Source organism: Callorhinus ursinus, unplaced genomic scaffold (genome assembly GCF_003265705.2).
Source record: "Callorhinus ursinus isolate GAN/ISIS: 27379988/994484 unplaced genomic scaffold, GSC_fseal_2.0 scaffold19, whole genome shotgun sequence".
Taxonomy (NCBI): domain Eukaryota; kingdom Metazoa; phylum Chordata; class Mammalia; order Carnivora; family Otariidae; genus Callorhinus; species Callorhinus ursinus.
The window spans coordinates 33,055,137-33,074,462 of record NW_027397081.1 but is presented as its reverse complement, the minus strand read 5'-3'; the positions used below and the strand labels follow the sequence as shown (position 1 = coordinate 33,074,462).

The 19,326-nt window shown below is 33.6% G+C and overlaps 1 protein-coding gene across 1 annotated transcript in view; it reads left to right on the top strand.

Annotated features, from left to right (window-relative positions):
- CNTN5 (contactin 5) overlaps window positions 1-19,326 on the top strand; it is a 1,102,248-nt gene that overhangs the window by 672,230 nt on the left and 410,692 nt on the right. Inside the window, exon 10 of the mRNA XM_073904019.1 lies at window positions 11,794-11,997. Coding sequence (XP_073760120.1) covers window positions 11,794-11,997 — 204 coding nt within the window. The remainder of the gene's footprint in view (window positions 1-11,793; window positions 11,998-19,326) is intronic.

Below are 19,326 nucleotides of genomic sequence, written 5' to 3'. Positions count from 1 at the left end.
GCTGTGAATTGTGCAAGACTGTTGAATCACAGATCTGTACTTCTGAAACAAATAATGCAACATATTTTAAGAAAAAAGAAAAAGAAGAAGATAACAGGAGAGGAAGAAAAGGGGAGTATGTCAGAGGGGGAGACAAACCATGAGAGATGATGGACTCTGAAAAACAAACTGAGGGTTCTAGAGGGGAGGGGGGGAGGGGGATGGGTTATCCTGGTGATGGGTATTGAGGAGGGCACGTTCTGCATGGAGCACTGGGTGTTATGAACAATGAATCATGGAACACTGCACCAAAAACTAATGATGTAATATATGGTGATTAACATAACAATAAAAAAATTAAAAAAAAAAAGAAAACTGAAAACTTCTGGGCAAATAAGTAAAACAGATAAGGGGAATTATGGAAAAGTAATTAAGTCAGGGATAACCAATATATTTTTCCCATTTTAATCTTTTATGTCAAAAGTATATGCATGCATGAATATCTAACATTTGTATCTAACATGAATATTAGGCTCACAATAATGGTCACAATTATTTTAATGATGTTAATTTTTAAAAGGCATATTCCCATTTTAAAATGTGTTCTTTAATTGTTTAAAAACCCCTATTATTCAAACTGGACTTTATCATAACATCTAGTTCATAAATAGATTTTGATGATAATTTGAAAAGATTGACTACTTGGAAGCTAAGATAATTATAAATGTAAATATATGTAAATATAATTATGAAACTCAAAAACCACCTGACTTTTGCAGAAATCCCTTATAGAATTAGAAAGAGCATACATTTCAAATAGTTCTTGTACCATTTATATTATTGGTATAAATCATACGAACATTTCTATTTTTTCAAACAATCAACTAAAAAATGTCTAGCCAAAAGTTTCATGCTACATGAATTCATACAAATAGAAAATTGAAGATTTATTACAGTGATTATATCTCAACAGAAATAAATATGTATTTTATGATTAGGATTTTTTTTCTGAAACAGGTGAGCCATAGGGACAAACCTCCAGAGCAGAAAATAAACCATTTCAGTGCCTTTTGATAAATAGACAATATCCACTATTTCTATATGGTGCATGAGAATGTGACAAATAAATTACCTTCATTGAAGATTTGCATGAAGGATTAATGAGCATTAGTTAAGCCGTAAAAGCACAAAGAACGTTTATGAAAAATTACATTGAGCGTAAGAAGTTGAGTGGGAGAGAATCTTATTATAATGGTTTATGTGACCTGAAGATTCTCTACTGCACCTATTGATAAATATAACTTAAAAACAACCAAAATTCCACATTTAACATGCAAAACTTAGGGAAATCACAACTCTAGAGGGTTTGTCCTCTGTGATTTACCTACTAGAAGGGGGATAAATCATAAAACTCATATTTGTTTCTGTTAATATTTATCCTTCAATAAGTCTTCAAATTTGCACCATAAAACTTGCATAGCATTAAATTAAAAGAGGTAAAGATATCTTAAAAATTCACCATCAATAAAAAATATTGAGTGTTTTGAATACTTACCTTATTAGTTTCCTTTTTCTTTCAATACATAGAACTAAATTAAAATTTAATTATTTTAGGGTGCCTGGGTGGCTCAGTTGCTTAAGCGACTGCCTTCGGCTCAGGTCATGATCCTGGAGTCCCGGGATCAAGTCCCCCATCGGGCTCCCTGCTGAGCAGGGAGTCTGCTTCTCCCTCTGAACCTCTTCCCTCTCATGCTATCTCTCATTCTCTCTCTCTCAAATCTCTATCTCTCATTCTCTCTCTCTCAAATAAATAAATAAAATCTTTAAAAAAATTTAATTATTTTAATTGTATAGAAATGACAAATACCTTTTGGATAGAATATTTTACTGAATAACACAGAAAAATGAGAAAACCTTTTTTTTTTTTTAATCAAGGTTTCCATTTTTCTCCCTTTGGAATATTACCCAAGATTAATGCTTTCTGCTCATCAAGCACTGCCATCTTGTGGACTTTTTTTAATTCTAGAAAATACTGGTTAATATAAATATTATAATGTATGGAACTTTTGGGTGGTTAAATATTTGGAAAATTCTGTAAGTCCTAATGTTAGAGGAGATAAGAAGTAAGTATCCATGTTTGTAATCATGCAATAATATTGCTTTTACTCCCATGGACATCTGCATTTTAGGCACACTCTGCTGCTATTTTATAGCAGGTTTCTGTGCCAGCAAGACACATCCTTACCATTTTACATAGTTAAGACTCGTGTGGCTCTTTGACAGTTTAATTAGGTTGTGACTCAATAGTTAATAAGAATATCCAGAAACCTGCTTTTGTCTGGTGAATGGAATTTAAATACTGCTCTGATTAGTTACTATGAAGCATCAAGGTTTTAATTGGCAAAATTAGACCCCATATCATATATGACTCAACCTAACAAATACTTGAAACCCTTATTACTTAGGTTTTCTTTTTTTCAAATAAAAATTTATGCTCAATAAGAATTCTTCATCATTTTGATTTTTGTATCTTAGTTTCCTCATCATAAAATTGAGTTACCTATTCTTGTAAGGATTACATAAATTAATATACATAGAGCACACTGTCTGGTACATACTAAGTGCTATACAAGTTTACTGGATGCTATTGGTACCACACCCAGATCTCCTTTACCTGGTTAAAGTGCCTATCCAGCATCTGCCCCTTCTCTAGAGAATTTCCCTTTATCTAAGGAATTGTGCTCTGCGTCCTCATGGCACTTCATCTACCACAGCTAGCAGCCAATATCCAACTGATGCAGGAGGAAAGGATACAAAAGGCTGAATCTCTTTACCTTCCACTGCCAAACTCACCAATTCTGCAGTTAAATTTGTGTTCCATAGTCACAAGTGAGATTAGTCTTAAACTAATCTCTGGCAGGAACCACATCCTTGATTAGCTGATTTATTCCCCCTTACTGTTTCCTGACTTTCTTAATTCCTTCTCCTGGGAACACCTCATCAATAAACCACATTCAAAGAACCTCCTTCTCAGATTCCCTTTCTATAAAACTGACCTTCACTATTGTTGTTGTTATTATTATTAAGTGGTCTAATGTTTTGATTTAATGAGAATAAATTTAAATTACCTTGGTTATGCCTAATGGATGGCTCACACAGTCTTCCAGTAATTCTCCATGCATGTCTTTTCTTTAAGGTAAACTCTCATACTTTTGATAAGCACATCAAGGTGATCTTCCCTAGAAAAATTCTAGAGTACATATGTTCTGTTGTTGATTAAGAGCTGGGGTCTCTGGGCTTTGACAATGAATTGTGGGAAGTCTAGAGTGAATGCTTTTTAATGCAAAGTTCTAAGCCTAAATTGAACCTGTGCCACTGACTAGCACACTGGTGAGTAAATGCTGGTCCCTGACCTGATGGAGTTTAAAACTCAATAAAAATAACTTAAAAACCCCTTAGCAAAGCAAGAAATTTAGGTTGCCTTTTGAAAAGAGTTAGCAACGACCTTTATATCGAGACAGGGCTCTTGGGATTTAAAAACAAAAAGTCCTCTGCTGTGTGAAGCAGTCCACAGAGAAAGTAAAAATAGCTTACTGTCACCCAGGTGATGTAATCACTTAAACTCTATTACTTGGAATTCACTTACTCAGATTCATTTGAGTTGCAGATCATGAGAGAATGCCAGTTTACTACTGTGTCTATTATAAATATTCTTTTCTTTATCTTTTATTTTGCTAAGGTGTTTTGAGTTATATGCATATAAAATTTTATTTTTTCTGGGTGACATAATTTTGAAGCAGAACTCTGCTGCTTCTGACTCTAAATAATAAACAAATGGAAATACATGTTTCAAAACTTTTTTTGAAAAAAACAGGAGTTAATACTTTGTTTTATTCAACTAAGATAACTGAAATTTAAAGTAATCATACAGCCTACCTTTGTATTGAAGCAATTTCATTTTTTAAACATGACAAATGTTCTCTCATATTCTTGACATCTTTAAAAATACCTTGATTCCCTAGGTACTAACCAAGTGTCGGGTAGACAGCTTTATTCTATTGTTATTCTCAGAATTTTTGCCTTTAGCTATGTTTTATAGCGCAATTCTTGACACTTGTAGAAATTAAATCCAAATGTACAAGGTTCAAGGTGAATCTGCACTGTATTCTACTAGGTCATTTATCCGACCTAACAGCTATTCTTACTGAGTAGTTATACTGAACATTCTCATTAAGTGGGTTACATAATCCTCAGCACAATATATAATATAAACCTTACTATACCATTTTATGGATACTGAAACTGAGGTTCAGAAAGTTTAGAATATAATAAAAAATGATAATTTAAGCAGTATGATATAATGATAAAATATAGGCTTAGAGTGACTCGGACAAATTTGAATTTTTCCTCATATGTAATTAGCCGTAATTTTCTACTGTTTCCTTACCTGCCTGAGCCCCAGAATTTTGATAATGAAGATGATTATAACAATAATAATAACTGACTACATCTAGTTCTGTAGTACTATCCTTACTCAAAATATCTCATTTAACCTATAATTTCATCCATTTTATAGATGAGAAGACTAAAACTTAAATAAAGTTAAAGAGCTTGCCCAAAGATGCATAGTCAGTAGATCACACAAGCATCTCTGAAATTCTGATCTTTGTGACTGCAAAGTCCATGGTCTTATTCACATGATTCTGCCTTCTAAGAGTGAGTGGGGTGGTGGGATTGGAAAACAGTGTAAAGTGTGTGATTCATAGTAAAGTCTCAAGTTAGTTCCTTTCCCAGTCCCTGGCAATATCCTAAGTAGTGTTTTTCATATAGTAATTTATCGCTACTTAATTGTTGACACTTCCAGTTATCTTGATCTCAGTCCTCATCCTAAATCTAGCAGCCAATAAAATTTTTATATATGATCCATTTATTACTTGAGCTGTTGAGTCAGCTTCCTCAACAAAATGTCAGGTGAACATGTCCAAGCACAAGAGAAATGACTGACCATCATGGAGGCTTTAACCTGAGAGAGCAGTTGGACCATGTCAAAATTTAATGCCCCTTCAACTTTTGTCTAATTTACCTGGTGGAATAAATCATAAAAACACTTCATAGTAACTCTGTAAACATGACCCTTTGTCTTCTGTTCACAGAAAATACATTCTAGACTGTTAAAACTGCCTACGTTATTTCTCAGTGTCTGTATTTAGCCCTACTTCAAATGTCATCTTTGACTCATAGTCTCAAGGCCAAATAAGTCTATACAAAAAGTCTTAGAAAGTTTCCAATGAAGTTTAAAATGTGAAAAAAAATCCACTCTTGTTCTTAAAACTTAGAGACTTATAAAAATACATATATAGATATTTTTTATCCTGACCATTTATTCATCAAATATTTATCGAGCAAATACATGCCAGGCACCTTCTGCGGGGTTCTAACAATATAATGGTGAAAAAAGTAGATTTAGTCTCTGCCCTGCCAAGGGTAATTCATGTGGCTAATAGTAACATTTTCTATCACAATGAAGGTATAAATCAGCAATGTAAAAAAGATGTTTCTTACTAATTCCAGGTTGTATCCCTTTATGCTTAGTAGTAATGGATAATAGGACAATTCTCTACTTCATGATATCATTGATTCCAAAACCCCAAAGGCTGCAAGCTTTTTATAAACAAAATAATTGAGGTGCCAATTTTTAAAGTCATATTGTTTATGCTAGTAACTTACAAAGTTTCCCTATTCAAGTAACTTCACAACAATTAATTCATCAAGAAAAAAAGTTGGAGAGGAGTCATAGTGGATGATGGAATTGTGAAAACAAATATAATTACAAGGCAATTAGTAAATACTGAAATGCATATGACACATATTCTACCAAGCATCATTCAGTAAAAATTAATGCAAAACTATATCAAACTTTAAGTACAAAACAATTTAGAAAGCAAACTAAAAATTATATTCTTATAATAAAGAATAAATTATAACTGTAGTTCTTTGACAGATATAACATTAAACCTCACATTACAAGGGTAACTACAAAAGGGTAAGATCAGGGATTTTGGTAAATAGAGCCCATCATTTGGAAAATTTTACCACAAACCGTAAGACTGAATATATCATAAAAATACAGAAACTTCTGATTTTTAGGTTTTCCTTTTTATGGCTGACAAGGATAAAGAAAATAGGCTCCCTAGGAGAGTTGCTTTATTTAATTGGATCAGTGAACAAACTCAGATGCCATATCCATTGTGTTCTCTCCAAATCTTTTGACCTGGAGCTTCTGATGTATACATACATTATTAGGAAGAAGAATGGTTATTTTATAACTTGTAGTTATTTAAGAATATTGAAATGAATCATATGTGATTACTCATTGAATTGTTTTCAAGGACTTCAGAGTCCAGTATGCAATTTCATTCCCTTTTCTCACACTTTTTTCATTAATGGCACTACAGTTATGAAAAATGAGCATTGTTGCCCATATGTGTACTCCTGTTTTCATACTCTGTAGATATGGAAATATATCATTTAAGTAATCATCTTATTTGTCAGGGGAGTAAAGACAGGATAGTCTGTTTTGTGACACCTAATCAGTTACAGCAATTGTGTTGAAAGTCTGCAAGGCATAAAGCCATGAAACTTGGACCTTCGATTAGGACAATAGACAAATAAAGCCCACCTAGAAACTTTCTTACTACCAAAATTTTAAGAATGATGAGTAAAATAAAGAAAATTTCAATATATAGCTAAACTACAAGAAAGAAATGGAAATCCCCAGGTGTCAAAAACAAATAATTAAAATAGAGGGATGAAATCCTAACTAAAATCGAGGAATAGTGTTAATCCTGAGGAAATCTTGGAAGCAAGGTGGATTATTTGTGTCATGGAAATTGACCCTTAAGTCTAGGAGCTTGAGGGTAAATGTTCATACTGGGATAAAACACAAGTCTTTGGGTCTGCCTGAGAGGGGAAGTTAGAATAACATATGCACCAAGTCAGGTCTGTAATTGGCTTTGCCCTCAGTGAACTAGAATGACTCTCACTGACTCATGGAGAAAGATAAAAAAAAATCTCCCATGAGAACCCAAATCCTCAAATTGTCATGAGCTGGTTGGCCAAATGTATACTACTACATAGTATCAAAAATGCACTAGTGAAAATTAACATAAAAGTCAATCCCAAGCTAGGATGCACAGGATATCTCAAAAAGTAGTCATTGTTTGCTAAAACAGGGAGTACTCTGAAGAATTATATGAAGAACTTCTAAAACATTTTCAATTGTCTTAGTTAAACATGCTATTAAAGAGAACCTTTTAAAAATGGGAAAATAACAATTGACCAGTTTCAATCTGTTTATGAAATGATTACATTAAAATTTTAATACTTAATAAATTGACTTGTGTTAAATGCTTTTAAAGACAAAGTACAATTTATATGAAACAAAGTGGTATATAGAACTAAAGACTATGACATCAAAGCCCACAGTGTTTTACTAGCTTCCTGAATTTTATAATCTTCAGGAAGATTCTATATTTTACTAGAAATATAATTAATGCTTGTTTTTTATGATACTAAAGAAAAGTTTCAGAAGGATATTAAATAAATGCAAATAGATAATGAAAAATATAAGGTTTTTTCTCCTATAAGAGAAGAAAGTAAGCAGCCATCTTAAAAGTTTTAACCCAGTTCAATATTTCCATTTTGGGCACAGTGAGAAAACGCAATACAAATTCAGGTTTTCAGCTTTTCTATTGTATACCATTTCTACTTTTTATCCTTCTTAGAATTATGAAATGCTTTGTTATGCAAAATTGAAAACTTATTATAAAAACTAAATAAGCATGTTTAATCCCCAAATACTCATCTACCTGTAAAATTTGAGAACATGCTTATTTTATATACTTTCTTCCTATTGTAAAAATATTTTATAAAACATTGACTCCATAAGCGCTATAACAGAAATAGTATTTCTTTTTTTTTAATTTATTTTTTTGACAGAGAGAGATACAGTGAGGGAGGGAACACAGGTAGGGGGAGGGGGAGAGGGAGAAGCAGGCTTCCTGCAGAGCAAAGAGCCCGATGCGGGGCTCGATCCCAGGACCCTGGGATCATGACCTGAGCCAAAGGCAGACGCTTAACAACTGAGCCACCCAGGCGCCCCCAGAAATAGTATTTCAATGAATGATAGTCTTTAATTGTTCACTGCTTCTTTTCCCCTAAATTTCAAGTAATATAAGCCAAAAATGGAGATAACCCCAATAAATCCAATTTAAAATAAATTGTAAAAACATCAAAATATAGGCGAGTTATGTGTGAACAACAAATGAACTCTTATTATAACAATTAGAAGAATTCATATTGTTAAATGTGAAAAGTCCTTGAATTTAGAGTCTAGTTGAGAAATGTGAGAACAGAATGAAGTATTTCAATTATATTCTGGGTTTTCTTTGAATAAAGCCACATGGATACTATTGATAAATTCTTAGTAAAATATCAAGTGGACTAATGACAACCAAGTGGGTAACTGTAGCTATAAAAAAGAGTTTGCTTTAAAACATTTGTTAAAATTTTGAAAGTTTTGATATTGTTATGTGTATTATAATTATACATTAATGCAATATAACATTTCAGAATTCTCAAGCATCTATTACAACTATATTCTATGCCTTAGAAGTAATAAATATTGGCTAAATCTTGCTTATAATTGCATTCAAACATTATTAAAATTTTCTATGGAAAACAGACTAATACTTAAACACCGATAATTCTTTCAGTGTTATTTTAGGTCTCCATTGCTGTTTTCCTTATATTTAAGTGAAATACATAGAAAAAACTCCTAACCTAACAATTTTTGGGGGGAAGGGGATAACAGAAATGTTAATTTTTATATTTTATAAGTACTTGTGTGTCAAGTTTTTGGTTAAATTATCTTATTTGAAAACTTATGAAGCAGGTAATTCTATGTTCATTTTTGAGTGAGAAAACTGAACCTCAGAGACTTAGCTGAATATTTGCTTACTTTAAACCATCTGTAAATAGCCAAGTCAAGACTTGGGTACATTGCCTCTGGAAGTTCTTATGAATTGAACCAAGTGAAGAAGACACATGGGGGAAGAGGAAAATTTGGGAACAGAAGAAATGCCATTTTAATGTTTATCAGTTGATTGTATAGAGTATACCTGCCTAAGATAATGTCTATGAAAATGTTTCTGACCCTTCTCAGAAGTTAGTCTGTGAGACCACCTTTCTTAAACACATATTCATGAAAATTAATGATTTACCTTTACTGTACATATTATGTTGATTCAGTTAAGATAAAAAAATTAAATCATAAAAAAATTAAATAGATTAGGAAGGTATTCAAAGTTAATTAATCAGTATATAAAGTTCAAAATTAGTTACACTGACTTTCAATATGGATGGATAAGCTTCAAGTCACTGCTTGAGTATCCAGAAAGGCTGATTAAATGCCAGACTCCCCACTGAAAACTATATAGAGCCAGACTGATGAATTTACTTTTAACTGCTCATGGTAGGTAGGAGAAAAGGGGCCTTAGAATCTGCTCTTTCAATCATAACATAGGTAACTCTAACACTTACTGAGATTTGAATGCTATAGACCTATGCACAATGCCTCTAATTCCTCAACTGCAGTCCGATTTTGGTCCCCACTCATCTATTGAAGTTGCCATTCAGTGATATCCCAAATGCCAGTCTTAAGTAACATTTTCCTTTAATTTAGTAGGCCCTTTTCCTTGTTTGACATTATTTAATCTTGTGGAAATGGTTAAGTCATTGGCACCTGTAACACTGCATTATCTTTATTCCCTTTGAATCTTTCTAGCAGTCTCTTCTCTTTTACCCTGTAACATTTTCTTACCTTTATTTAGATGTTTGTGCTTCCCAGAGTATCTTCTCACTATATCTACTCCTCTTGATTTATCTCCCCTACTTACTTGGATTCGATTATACCAATATACTGACAACTCCCAAATTTAACCTTCACCTCAGATTTCCTTTCCTGGGCTTCGAACACATATTTGCCAACTGCTAGAACTCCTTACCCAGATTTGCTTCACAGACTTCCAACTCAAAATGTCCTGAAAATGAACCAATAATCTTTCTCCTTAAACTAGTTTGACTTGGCATATTTCCATTAAACCTCTTGTGCCATTCTTTTCCCAGTCACTCAAGGATTCCTGGAGTGGGACTATTTGTCTCTTTCTTTGCCTTACCTCTGATATATTTCTTGGACCAACAACTTTCTTCTCATTTTTATGATCATGGTTCTGATTCAGATTACTTCAGCCTTCACCTTTAGTATGCAATAGTATCTTATTGTTCTCTCCTGCAATTAAATCCAACCTTTGCAGACTCACCAGAAAAACCTACTAATGTATTTATCTATGTCAACCCTTTCTTGAAAAACATCCAGTGGTACCACATTACATACAAGATTGAGCACAAGCTCCTTAATATAACATAAACACACCATATTAATCTTTGTTTAATAATTTGGATTTACCTTTAATCTCTCCAACTTCTTCTCTTACCACTCCCTTCCTTGAAATTTTCAGTCCAATAACGCAAAACTGTTTGTGGTTGTCCGTTCATACCATCCAGTCCTTGTGTGAATGAACTTTATCTTGGCCTTCTGATTCAAATATATCACTGCCTTATCAATTTCTCTAACGATACCAGATATTATGTCAAATTTTATTTGCCAAAATTAAACTCCTAGTTTTACTCCACCTACCTCTCCAAAGAACTTTTCTTTCTGTAGTCTGCCCATTTCAGTAAAAGCAAATATATTCTTCTAGTTGCTCAGTGAATCAAGCCCCAAACCTAAACCCTTGACTACTCTTTTTCTCACATATCATAATGAATCCTCAGCAATTCCTATCAACCTCACAACCACATTTTTACCAGAATCAATACTGTCATTACCACTACCATTCTAATACAAATCATTTCTATCATTCATGGCTATTTTGAAAATAGCCTCTTAGGCTAGCAGGCATTATTCCTCTTGCTTTCCCTCTGATGCCTTTGTCTTCATATTGTCTTTTCTCTACCAAGTAGTCAGAGAAAACTTTTAAAACATAAATTCTCATGTTCTTCTCATCTCTATCACTCTCTCTCTTAACATGCTTTAGTTTTCTTCATAGCACTTATCACCACCTGATATATACTTGTGTATTCCTGGTTTCTTCCCACTATAATGAAAACTCCATGAGACCACAGACTTTTTTTTGTTTTGTTTTCCACTTAGAACAATGCCTGGTTTATTTTGTTGGATAAATGAGTAAATTAAGTAGCTTAGATGTCTCTTATCTCAGGTAGTTTTCACTGATTAACATGATTGCTTAAGTACCCCTTGCCCATGCCTTCTTTACAATAGAGTACATATCTCCATTTCTTTACTCCATATTGATTGATAGTTTTGGGTAAATCTCTCATTAGATTGATCTTTGAGAATGGGAAACTGCCTCTCTCATCTTTTTAATTTCAGTGCTATCATAGTGCCAATCATCCAACACACATTCAACACACATTGGAACTGGATGGATGGGTGGATGGATTGATGGATGGATGGATAAATATTAAGTATCCTTAAGAAACATTTCAGATCTTCTTATACGCATTAAGAATAAAAGTCCTTTGAACATAAAATACTAAATTATATAGGTATCTGAATGAAATATATATGGTCTTGCAAGATATCTGACTCTTAGTAAAGAATTCGTTGTTTGAGCTTTGACTGTTAATAAAATAATCTGTATCCTTCAACAATTGAATTTTGTGTATTTTCAGAGATCATCTATAGCTGGGTATTTAATGAGTTCCCTTCCTTTGTGGCGGAGGACAGCCGGCGGTTCATTTCCCAGGAGACAGGCAACCTTTATATTTCTAAAGTCCAATCATCAGATGTTGGCAGCTACATTTGTCTGGTGAAAAACACAGTGACAAACGCTCGAGTACTTAGTCCTCCAACACCACTCACTCTACGTAATGATGGTAAGTTGCATGGCAGGGATTAAAATGGTCAGCCACCTCAACTGTGAAAAATAAAGATGTATTTCTAAACACGTAAGCCTAATACAAATATTTTTTTAATTGTCATATTTAAAAGTTCTACACTTTTAGTCTGAGATTTTGTATACCTTAGAGTAAAAATGTTGGCATAGGAGAGTGATGATCTTTGGATGAGAAATATTAACCATAATACTATCCTAATGCCAAAGAGAGAGGGAGCATCTGAAAAGACAAATTGTAATAAAGACTCCAGTTCTTTTCTTTTCGTTCTTTAGTGCTCTATATAACATATGTGTATGAATTGCAAGCATTTTATAGGTTCACTTTTCATTACTTTTTTATTTTAGCTACCTTCAAATTGAATGTTCAGCTTTTAATACTTCATGGTACAGTTATAATTGTTATTATTACTTTTCCAATAAGAGAAGCAGTTGGAACTTTAACTTTTAAGTGCAATTCAGGCAGAAACTATGATTCTATAATTATAGGTATTGCCATATATCTACAGTACCTTCAAATTTAAACACCTCATTTGTAGTTATCGACATTTACAGTTAAGCATTGCATAAAGAAGTCAAGTGCTATATTACCAGTTGATATATGATATGTGGCTTGCTCTGTCATGCAATAAAAAATCCATGAAGGCATTATTAAGAAGTGAGCTTGAGAATCCTGATTGATGTCAAACTTAAAAAATAATCTATTTCGACATTACTTTTTTATATGCTTAGTTTTAGAATATATGCTGCTGCAGTGTATGCTGAGTTTCATCACAAGATTTTTGCTTACTACCCAGTTTCTCATTTTGTATATTTGACATATATATATATGCACACATATATAATATATATCCTATCTGGTAGAGAGTACACATAAAATATCCAGTTTAGAGATGACGAAGCCAATATTAGAGACATGAAGGGACCTGCCAAAGGTCACATAATTAGATAATAGAATGGAGGAATAGCTGGGAAAGAAGAATGGAAATTGGGAAACCAATTCAGACTATTGAAAATCGCCATCTGAGAGGTGATGAGGGACAGAATGAAAGCAGGGGTAATGGCATTGGAGAGCAGGAAATATGCGGGATATTAGAGAGGTAGAATTACTAAGATTTAATAATTAATTAAATATCAGGCTCTAAAGTAGGAAGAAGTTTTGGCACAGTTCATCGAATGTGTGATGATTCTCTTCAAAAGAGATAACACAGATAAAGGAAGGGATTGAGAAGTTGGTAAATGTGAGGAATTCCGTTTTTAATATTATGAGATGAAATTTTCTTGGGAAATCCATGTGGAAATATGCAGTAAGCATTTAGATACATATGTCTAGTATATATAAAAAAGGGCTAGGCTAGAGAAAGATATTTAAAATTCACCATTGTGTACTCCCTCACTGTAGTTAAAGCTATGATTGTGAATATATGGTGTCAACTTCAAGATTATATGAAAATGTCCATAGGGTGAAAAGAAAAAAGAAAATAGATATGATTTTTAAAATTTACTTAGTCAAAAGCTTAGAATTAAGGTGAGTCTCTATCCACAATTTCCATAATGTTTCTGAGCATTGTCTCATTAATTCCTTAAGAATTTAAAACATCTTTGCCTGAAAATTGTAAATATTTGCTGTCTAGTCAACAAATATTTCCATTAACACTATCCATTTATGTAATAATGTACACTTGGATAGTGGCTGAGGTTGACAGTGGCCGTCTTATTTTCACATAATTGACCTAAACATTACACTAACCATCATGAGAGAAATTAGCACATGTATAAATCAGAATCCAAAAACAGACACCAGTTTCACTAGTACTTTAAAAGTTCAGCACCCAGGCCCAAATGTATTGCTTAAATTTATCTTTTATCTTCCACAGTCAAATATTTCAAGAATAATTAAAATAATTTTATTGCTATTTAAATTCCCTTGCCCCTCTGTCTTCTATTGCTATTTTTTGGCAAAAACTTCTAATTAATTCAACTATGCCCTTAATCTGTGATTGCCTTGAGAATCTGAAAGCTGCTAGAGAATTACACCCACCATCGATTCATGATTGCCAAATTCAGATGGGCCTTCATGAGTGTCTCTCAATCCTACTAAGTTTCAGGCGCCTGGGTCGCTCAGTTGGTTGGGCGACTGCCTTCGGCTTGGGTCATGATCTTGGAGTCCCTGAATCAAGTCCCGCATCGGGCTCCCTGCTTAGCGGAGAGTCTGCTTCTCCCTCTGACCTTTCCCCCTCTCATGTGCTCTCTCTCTCATTCTCTCTGTATCAAATAAATAAATAAAATCTTTAAAAAAAAATCCTACTAAGTTTCTGTGGATGGCTAATCTCCAAAAAAAATCTCTGCTTTCCTTAAACTGAACTGCCCCATCCAGTCACAGAAACTATATGTCATTAAATTCATCTTCCGACTAACAAAATTAAATCTAACTATATCTCCATCCATACTGTCCCTCCTCCTATTAGTACCAATCCCTCCATTCTTAACTCTTTCCTTTGGCCTTTACAGCACATTACACTGTTTCATATATAACCAGTACTATGTCTATTAAACTAGTAATTTTTTTAGACTAACTGAATTTACTGATGCAGTTACATTGTTGACTACTTTTTTCTTTTATGAATATTTGTATTCTTCTATGAATATTTGTATTTAAAAAAATCATTATTGGGGCGCCTGGGTGGCTCAGTCGTTAAGCGTCTGCCTTCGGCTTGGGTCGTGATCCCAGGGTCCTGGGATCGGGCCCCGCATCGGGCTCCCTGCTCTGTGGGAAGCCTGCTTCTCCCTCTCCCACTCCCCCTGCTTGTGTTCCTGCTCTCGCTGTCTCTCTCTGTCAAATAAATAAATAAAATCTTTTTAAAAAATTAATTAATTAAAAAATCATTATTTGAGCAGTACTATATGAAAGGTTTAATAAAGCCAATAAAAAATAAAATGAACTGTTATATTAAGGTTAATATTTAAGTTAAAAAGAAACAGGTGGAAAACATTTTCTGAATTTAAATTAAATTATTCAATGACAGTTTTATTTAAGATTTTATAAGAAGATTTTGAAAATTCACATTTCTTCTTTCTGTGAATTATCTGAGGTTATTTAGTGGTTATTTGTCTACTGTTTATTTTTTATTATAGCAAGACATTTATATCAAATGAATGTAACTTTTTAAATTCTTTTTTCTTTCATGAGGTTCTCATATAATACTAGAAAATATCTATGTTTCTTGTTTAATCAAGTTTAAATAATAATTATTGACTCCCTTGTACATATATATACATGTATCTCTTCTGTCTTCCTCTAATTTATATTTATATAATAGCTTTCCATTGCTTACCTTTTCAACTTTGATAATGTACTTAAATCTTTACTGTTCTCTCAACTCTTGAAAAATAATTCTTGACTTCCTATTACATGACATAAAGATATTTTTAACTCTACTTTTTCCTTCACCCTTTCTACACTACATTTATGTCCTTTTGTCTGCTACTTTTACTGTTACACTTTTAAAAATGTTCTAAACTTTCCCATGGACTAAAGCTGAAAATCAAATTTATAAATTGTTACTATATAATTATCATTCAATATCATATTTTAACAGGTTTTTAAGCTATTTTTAGATGTGTACACTGTACTAGATGTGTTCTTTTTTTGTCACTATTAGCCATATTATAATTAAACATAAAGGACAATACATTGTATATACACAGATAATTTAGTTACTTTCACCAATGATGGTGAAGTGTCATAGATCATTTAAGCTATCAAATAATTCAAAAGTAATACCAGTTTGTCTGTGGAATACATTTTAAAATGTGCTCTGCTTTAACAAAACCAAATATATTAGATGTGTTCTTAATAAGTGAAACTTTGAATATAAAAAAGAAATAGGCTAGTAACATTATTAAGATTTTGATATACTTTGAATGCGTTTTTTCTTTTTTTCAAAGATTTCATTTATTTATTTATTTGACAGAGAGAGAGAGAGCACAAGCAGGGGGAGCTGCAAGCAGAGGGAGCGGGAGAAGCAGGCTCCCCACTGAGCAGAGAGTCGGACATGGGGCTTGATCCCAGGACCCTGGGATCATGACCTGAGCCAAAGGCAGACGCTTAACCAACTGAACCACCCAGGCACCCGGTTTTCCTTTTTTTAAATATTGAATGTAGTTTTTTCTTGAAATTCTCCAAGATACAATTAATAGTTTTAATAATAGTGTTGAAATATAAACATGAGTCATCACAAAGCAAATGGTAAATGAAACCATTAGTATGGTTAAGAAAGTCCATGAAAAGAGTATGATATGAAGAGATGTGAGCTTAGGACCAAGTCTTGCATAATCCAAATTGCTTTGGAAGAGTAAAGAATAAAAATCCTACAAAAGGTAATGAGAAGAAGTCAGAGACGGAATGGGGAAAACAGAAGTGTAGTATCAAGAAAGCCAATGGAAATGAGTATTTGAACAAGATGTTAGCATACAGCTCAGAATGGTAACTTGGTACATGTATTTGTTGCCTGTTCCATTTCTAAGACTCTACAAGAAGAAATCCATATCATTAATGAGAATGCTGGAGGAGAGAAAGTATTTCATTAACAAATGAGACATTTTGATACATTTCTGGGAGAATAAAGGAGGATGTGAATTAAAGGATTAAACGGAGAAAACTAAAACTTAGAATAAAGTTTAAAGGATCTAAAGAAGGGGCTAAGGGCCATGTGCCTAGTGGAAGCCTGGAAAAACTTTGAAATCAGTTAGCTGTGGAGGGGGGCATAAGACTGAGCAAAGAGGGATTAAAGGTATGTATGAGGAACAACTGTTTCAGTGAAATATTGGAATCCCACCCCTTCCCTATACTTACACACAAAAAGAACAAAGGACAGATCTCTTAATAATATAAATGAACTTTTCATGGAAGATTAAAGTACTTAATATGATGATGATGCACAACATAAAACCTTCTTTTTCTGGCATTTGGTGTCTGCAGCCTGAAAGCCAGTTCCTTGCCCTCACATCAAAGCAGAACTGACTGTCACACTTCACCCAGCTATCCCCCACCCCTACCTCAGAAGGGAACCAATTCTGTAGTTAACCCTCACCGACTTCCAAGCTTCTCAAACTACATTTATATGCAATCTAAGTTAACAGTTTTTATTAAAAATTACTGAGCTTACTGAATGGTTATAGAATTCATACCAGGATAATGTGTGAAAAATAGGAAACTTTTAATATTACTCCAAGAGAGACACAGATTAGACTGAAATCATTTTTAATTCAAAAGTTTCATATCACTATTTGATCTCTCCTCAAAAAGAAAATAATTGAAAAGTATATTCATAAGAAGGACATATTCCTGAATGTTTTCCCAAGTATGTGGCATATATTAAACACTTATTCTGAAAATAAAAATAGAATACAATTTTGGATGAATCCATTTGTTGTAGCATGGTCAGCTGCAATTCCTGCTGGGTTTTATAAACCTCTCAATGCCAGAGCAGGCATTGTAATGGAGATTTCTGCAAACTTGGCAAACACCTCTGTGGGGGTTTGAATATAAAAATTATGTTTAATCTGCTGTGACCATACAGTTAGCTATGAAAATCATTTCAAGAACATTGTGTCTTTGGGAAAAAAAAAAGTAGACCTTTCTAAAAATAATATATACATAGGCACATTATTTCCTTTCAAGTACAAGTAAAATTATACTTTATAAAATGTATTATTGTAGAATGTATTGTCTTAGCTTGGGTTTTCCTAAAGGAAAGCTTGAAACAAAATTTGCTTGTAGGTAGTTAATTGGAACTTATCCCAGAGAGCAGGAGTGAGAGATGGGTTGTACTTGAGGCATGAAATAGTGTAAAGGAGGCTTGTATTATGGAGATGACCACTTCTACAGACCACTGGAGCTTGATTTCACAGGACCAGAGCCTTATGAAATGCACCCAGAGTAGTCTTCTTGGTGGGTGTATCATTGATCTTCCATCTCCCAATCCCTGAGGGTGGCACCACAAGCAGTTAACTCTGCACCTGCACGGTTGTCCTCAAGTTGCAACTGTGTGAAACTTGTTGCTCCTGCATGGACTGGTTACAAGGGTAGTTGAGGGAGTAAAAAATCTGGCAAGATGATTTGAACTGGTATGTAAGAGGGGTTTAAAACAAAGATGATGAAGCTTTAGATCTGAAGTGCATGAGTGATGTGATCAGATTTCCCTCTGCTGACCCTGTGTGAAGTTATCCTCACACATTCACAAATGTGTATCCCATACCAACTATGTGTTAGATAATTTGTGAGGTACTAAGGATATAGTGGAGGACAAAGCAAATACAGTAACCATCCTCTTATAGTTACAAGGGAGGATATTACCTTAAACACTGAATGTAACTTGCATCCTAGGATCTGCTTGTTTTCACTGAGTGCCCCTTGAGGCCGGTGTCGCATATCATCTCATTAAAACCAAAACAAACAAAGCACTTATGAGTAATACCAATTTTTGCTAATGGTTTGGAGGGTAATTAATGAAGTTTTGGCATTCCACATAACACAGTAAAATGTATTGAATACTCCCCTTTAACCACATCTTTCTTTTGCCAAATTTTCCTTCCTGCAGCTGCCACATCTCTCCCTCAAAACATTCCTACCTCTCCCACAGCACTGTTGCCTCTAGTCTCCCTTCAGGGTCTCACTATCTCTCTTTTAATTATGGCAATTTCATACTTTCATTTCTCCTCTCATCTGTGTTCCCAGCCAAATTTTGAAGATTTTTAGTCAATTTTATTTTTGTGTAATCAACATTTATGTCTAATTACTACCTGTAAGGCATTGTTCTAAACACTTTACAAGTGTTAAAGTGAAAGGATGGAAAATATATAAAAACAAATATTAACTAAAAAAAAAGAACTTGAACTAGTTCTACTGATATCATAAAAGATATTAAAAACATTTCTAGGGATAAAGAGAATCACCACATTCTGATAATTGGTTTAAATCTTTGAGAAGATATAACAAAGCATCTTCTTACTATCCATTATGTACAGGACCAGGCTACTCATTTGTCTTCCAGTCCAGATAGGATTTTTCTTATAAGATATCCCTCCTTCCTAAAGCAGAATTCTCTCAGCCCCCTTCCCTAGGGCTATAATGGCTCCATAGTGGTACAGAGAGGTTAAGAAAGAAAGAAAGAAAGAAAGAAAGAAAGAAAGAAAGAAAGAAAGAAAGAAAGAAAAAGAAGGAATAAAGAAAGAGGGGGAAGAAGGAAGAAAGAAAGAGGAAGAGGAAGGAAGGAAGGAAGGAAGGAAGGAAGGAAGGAAGGAAGGAAGG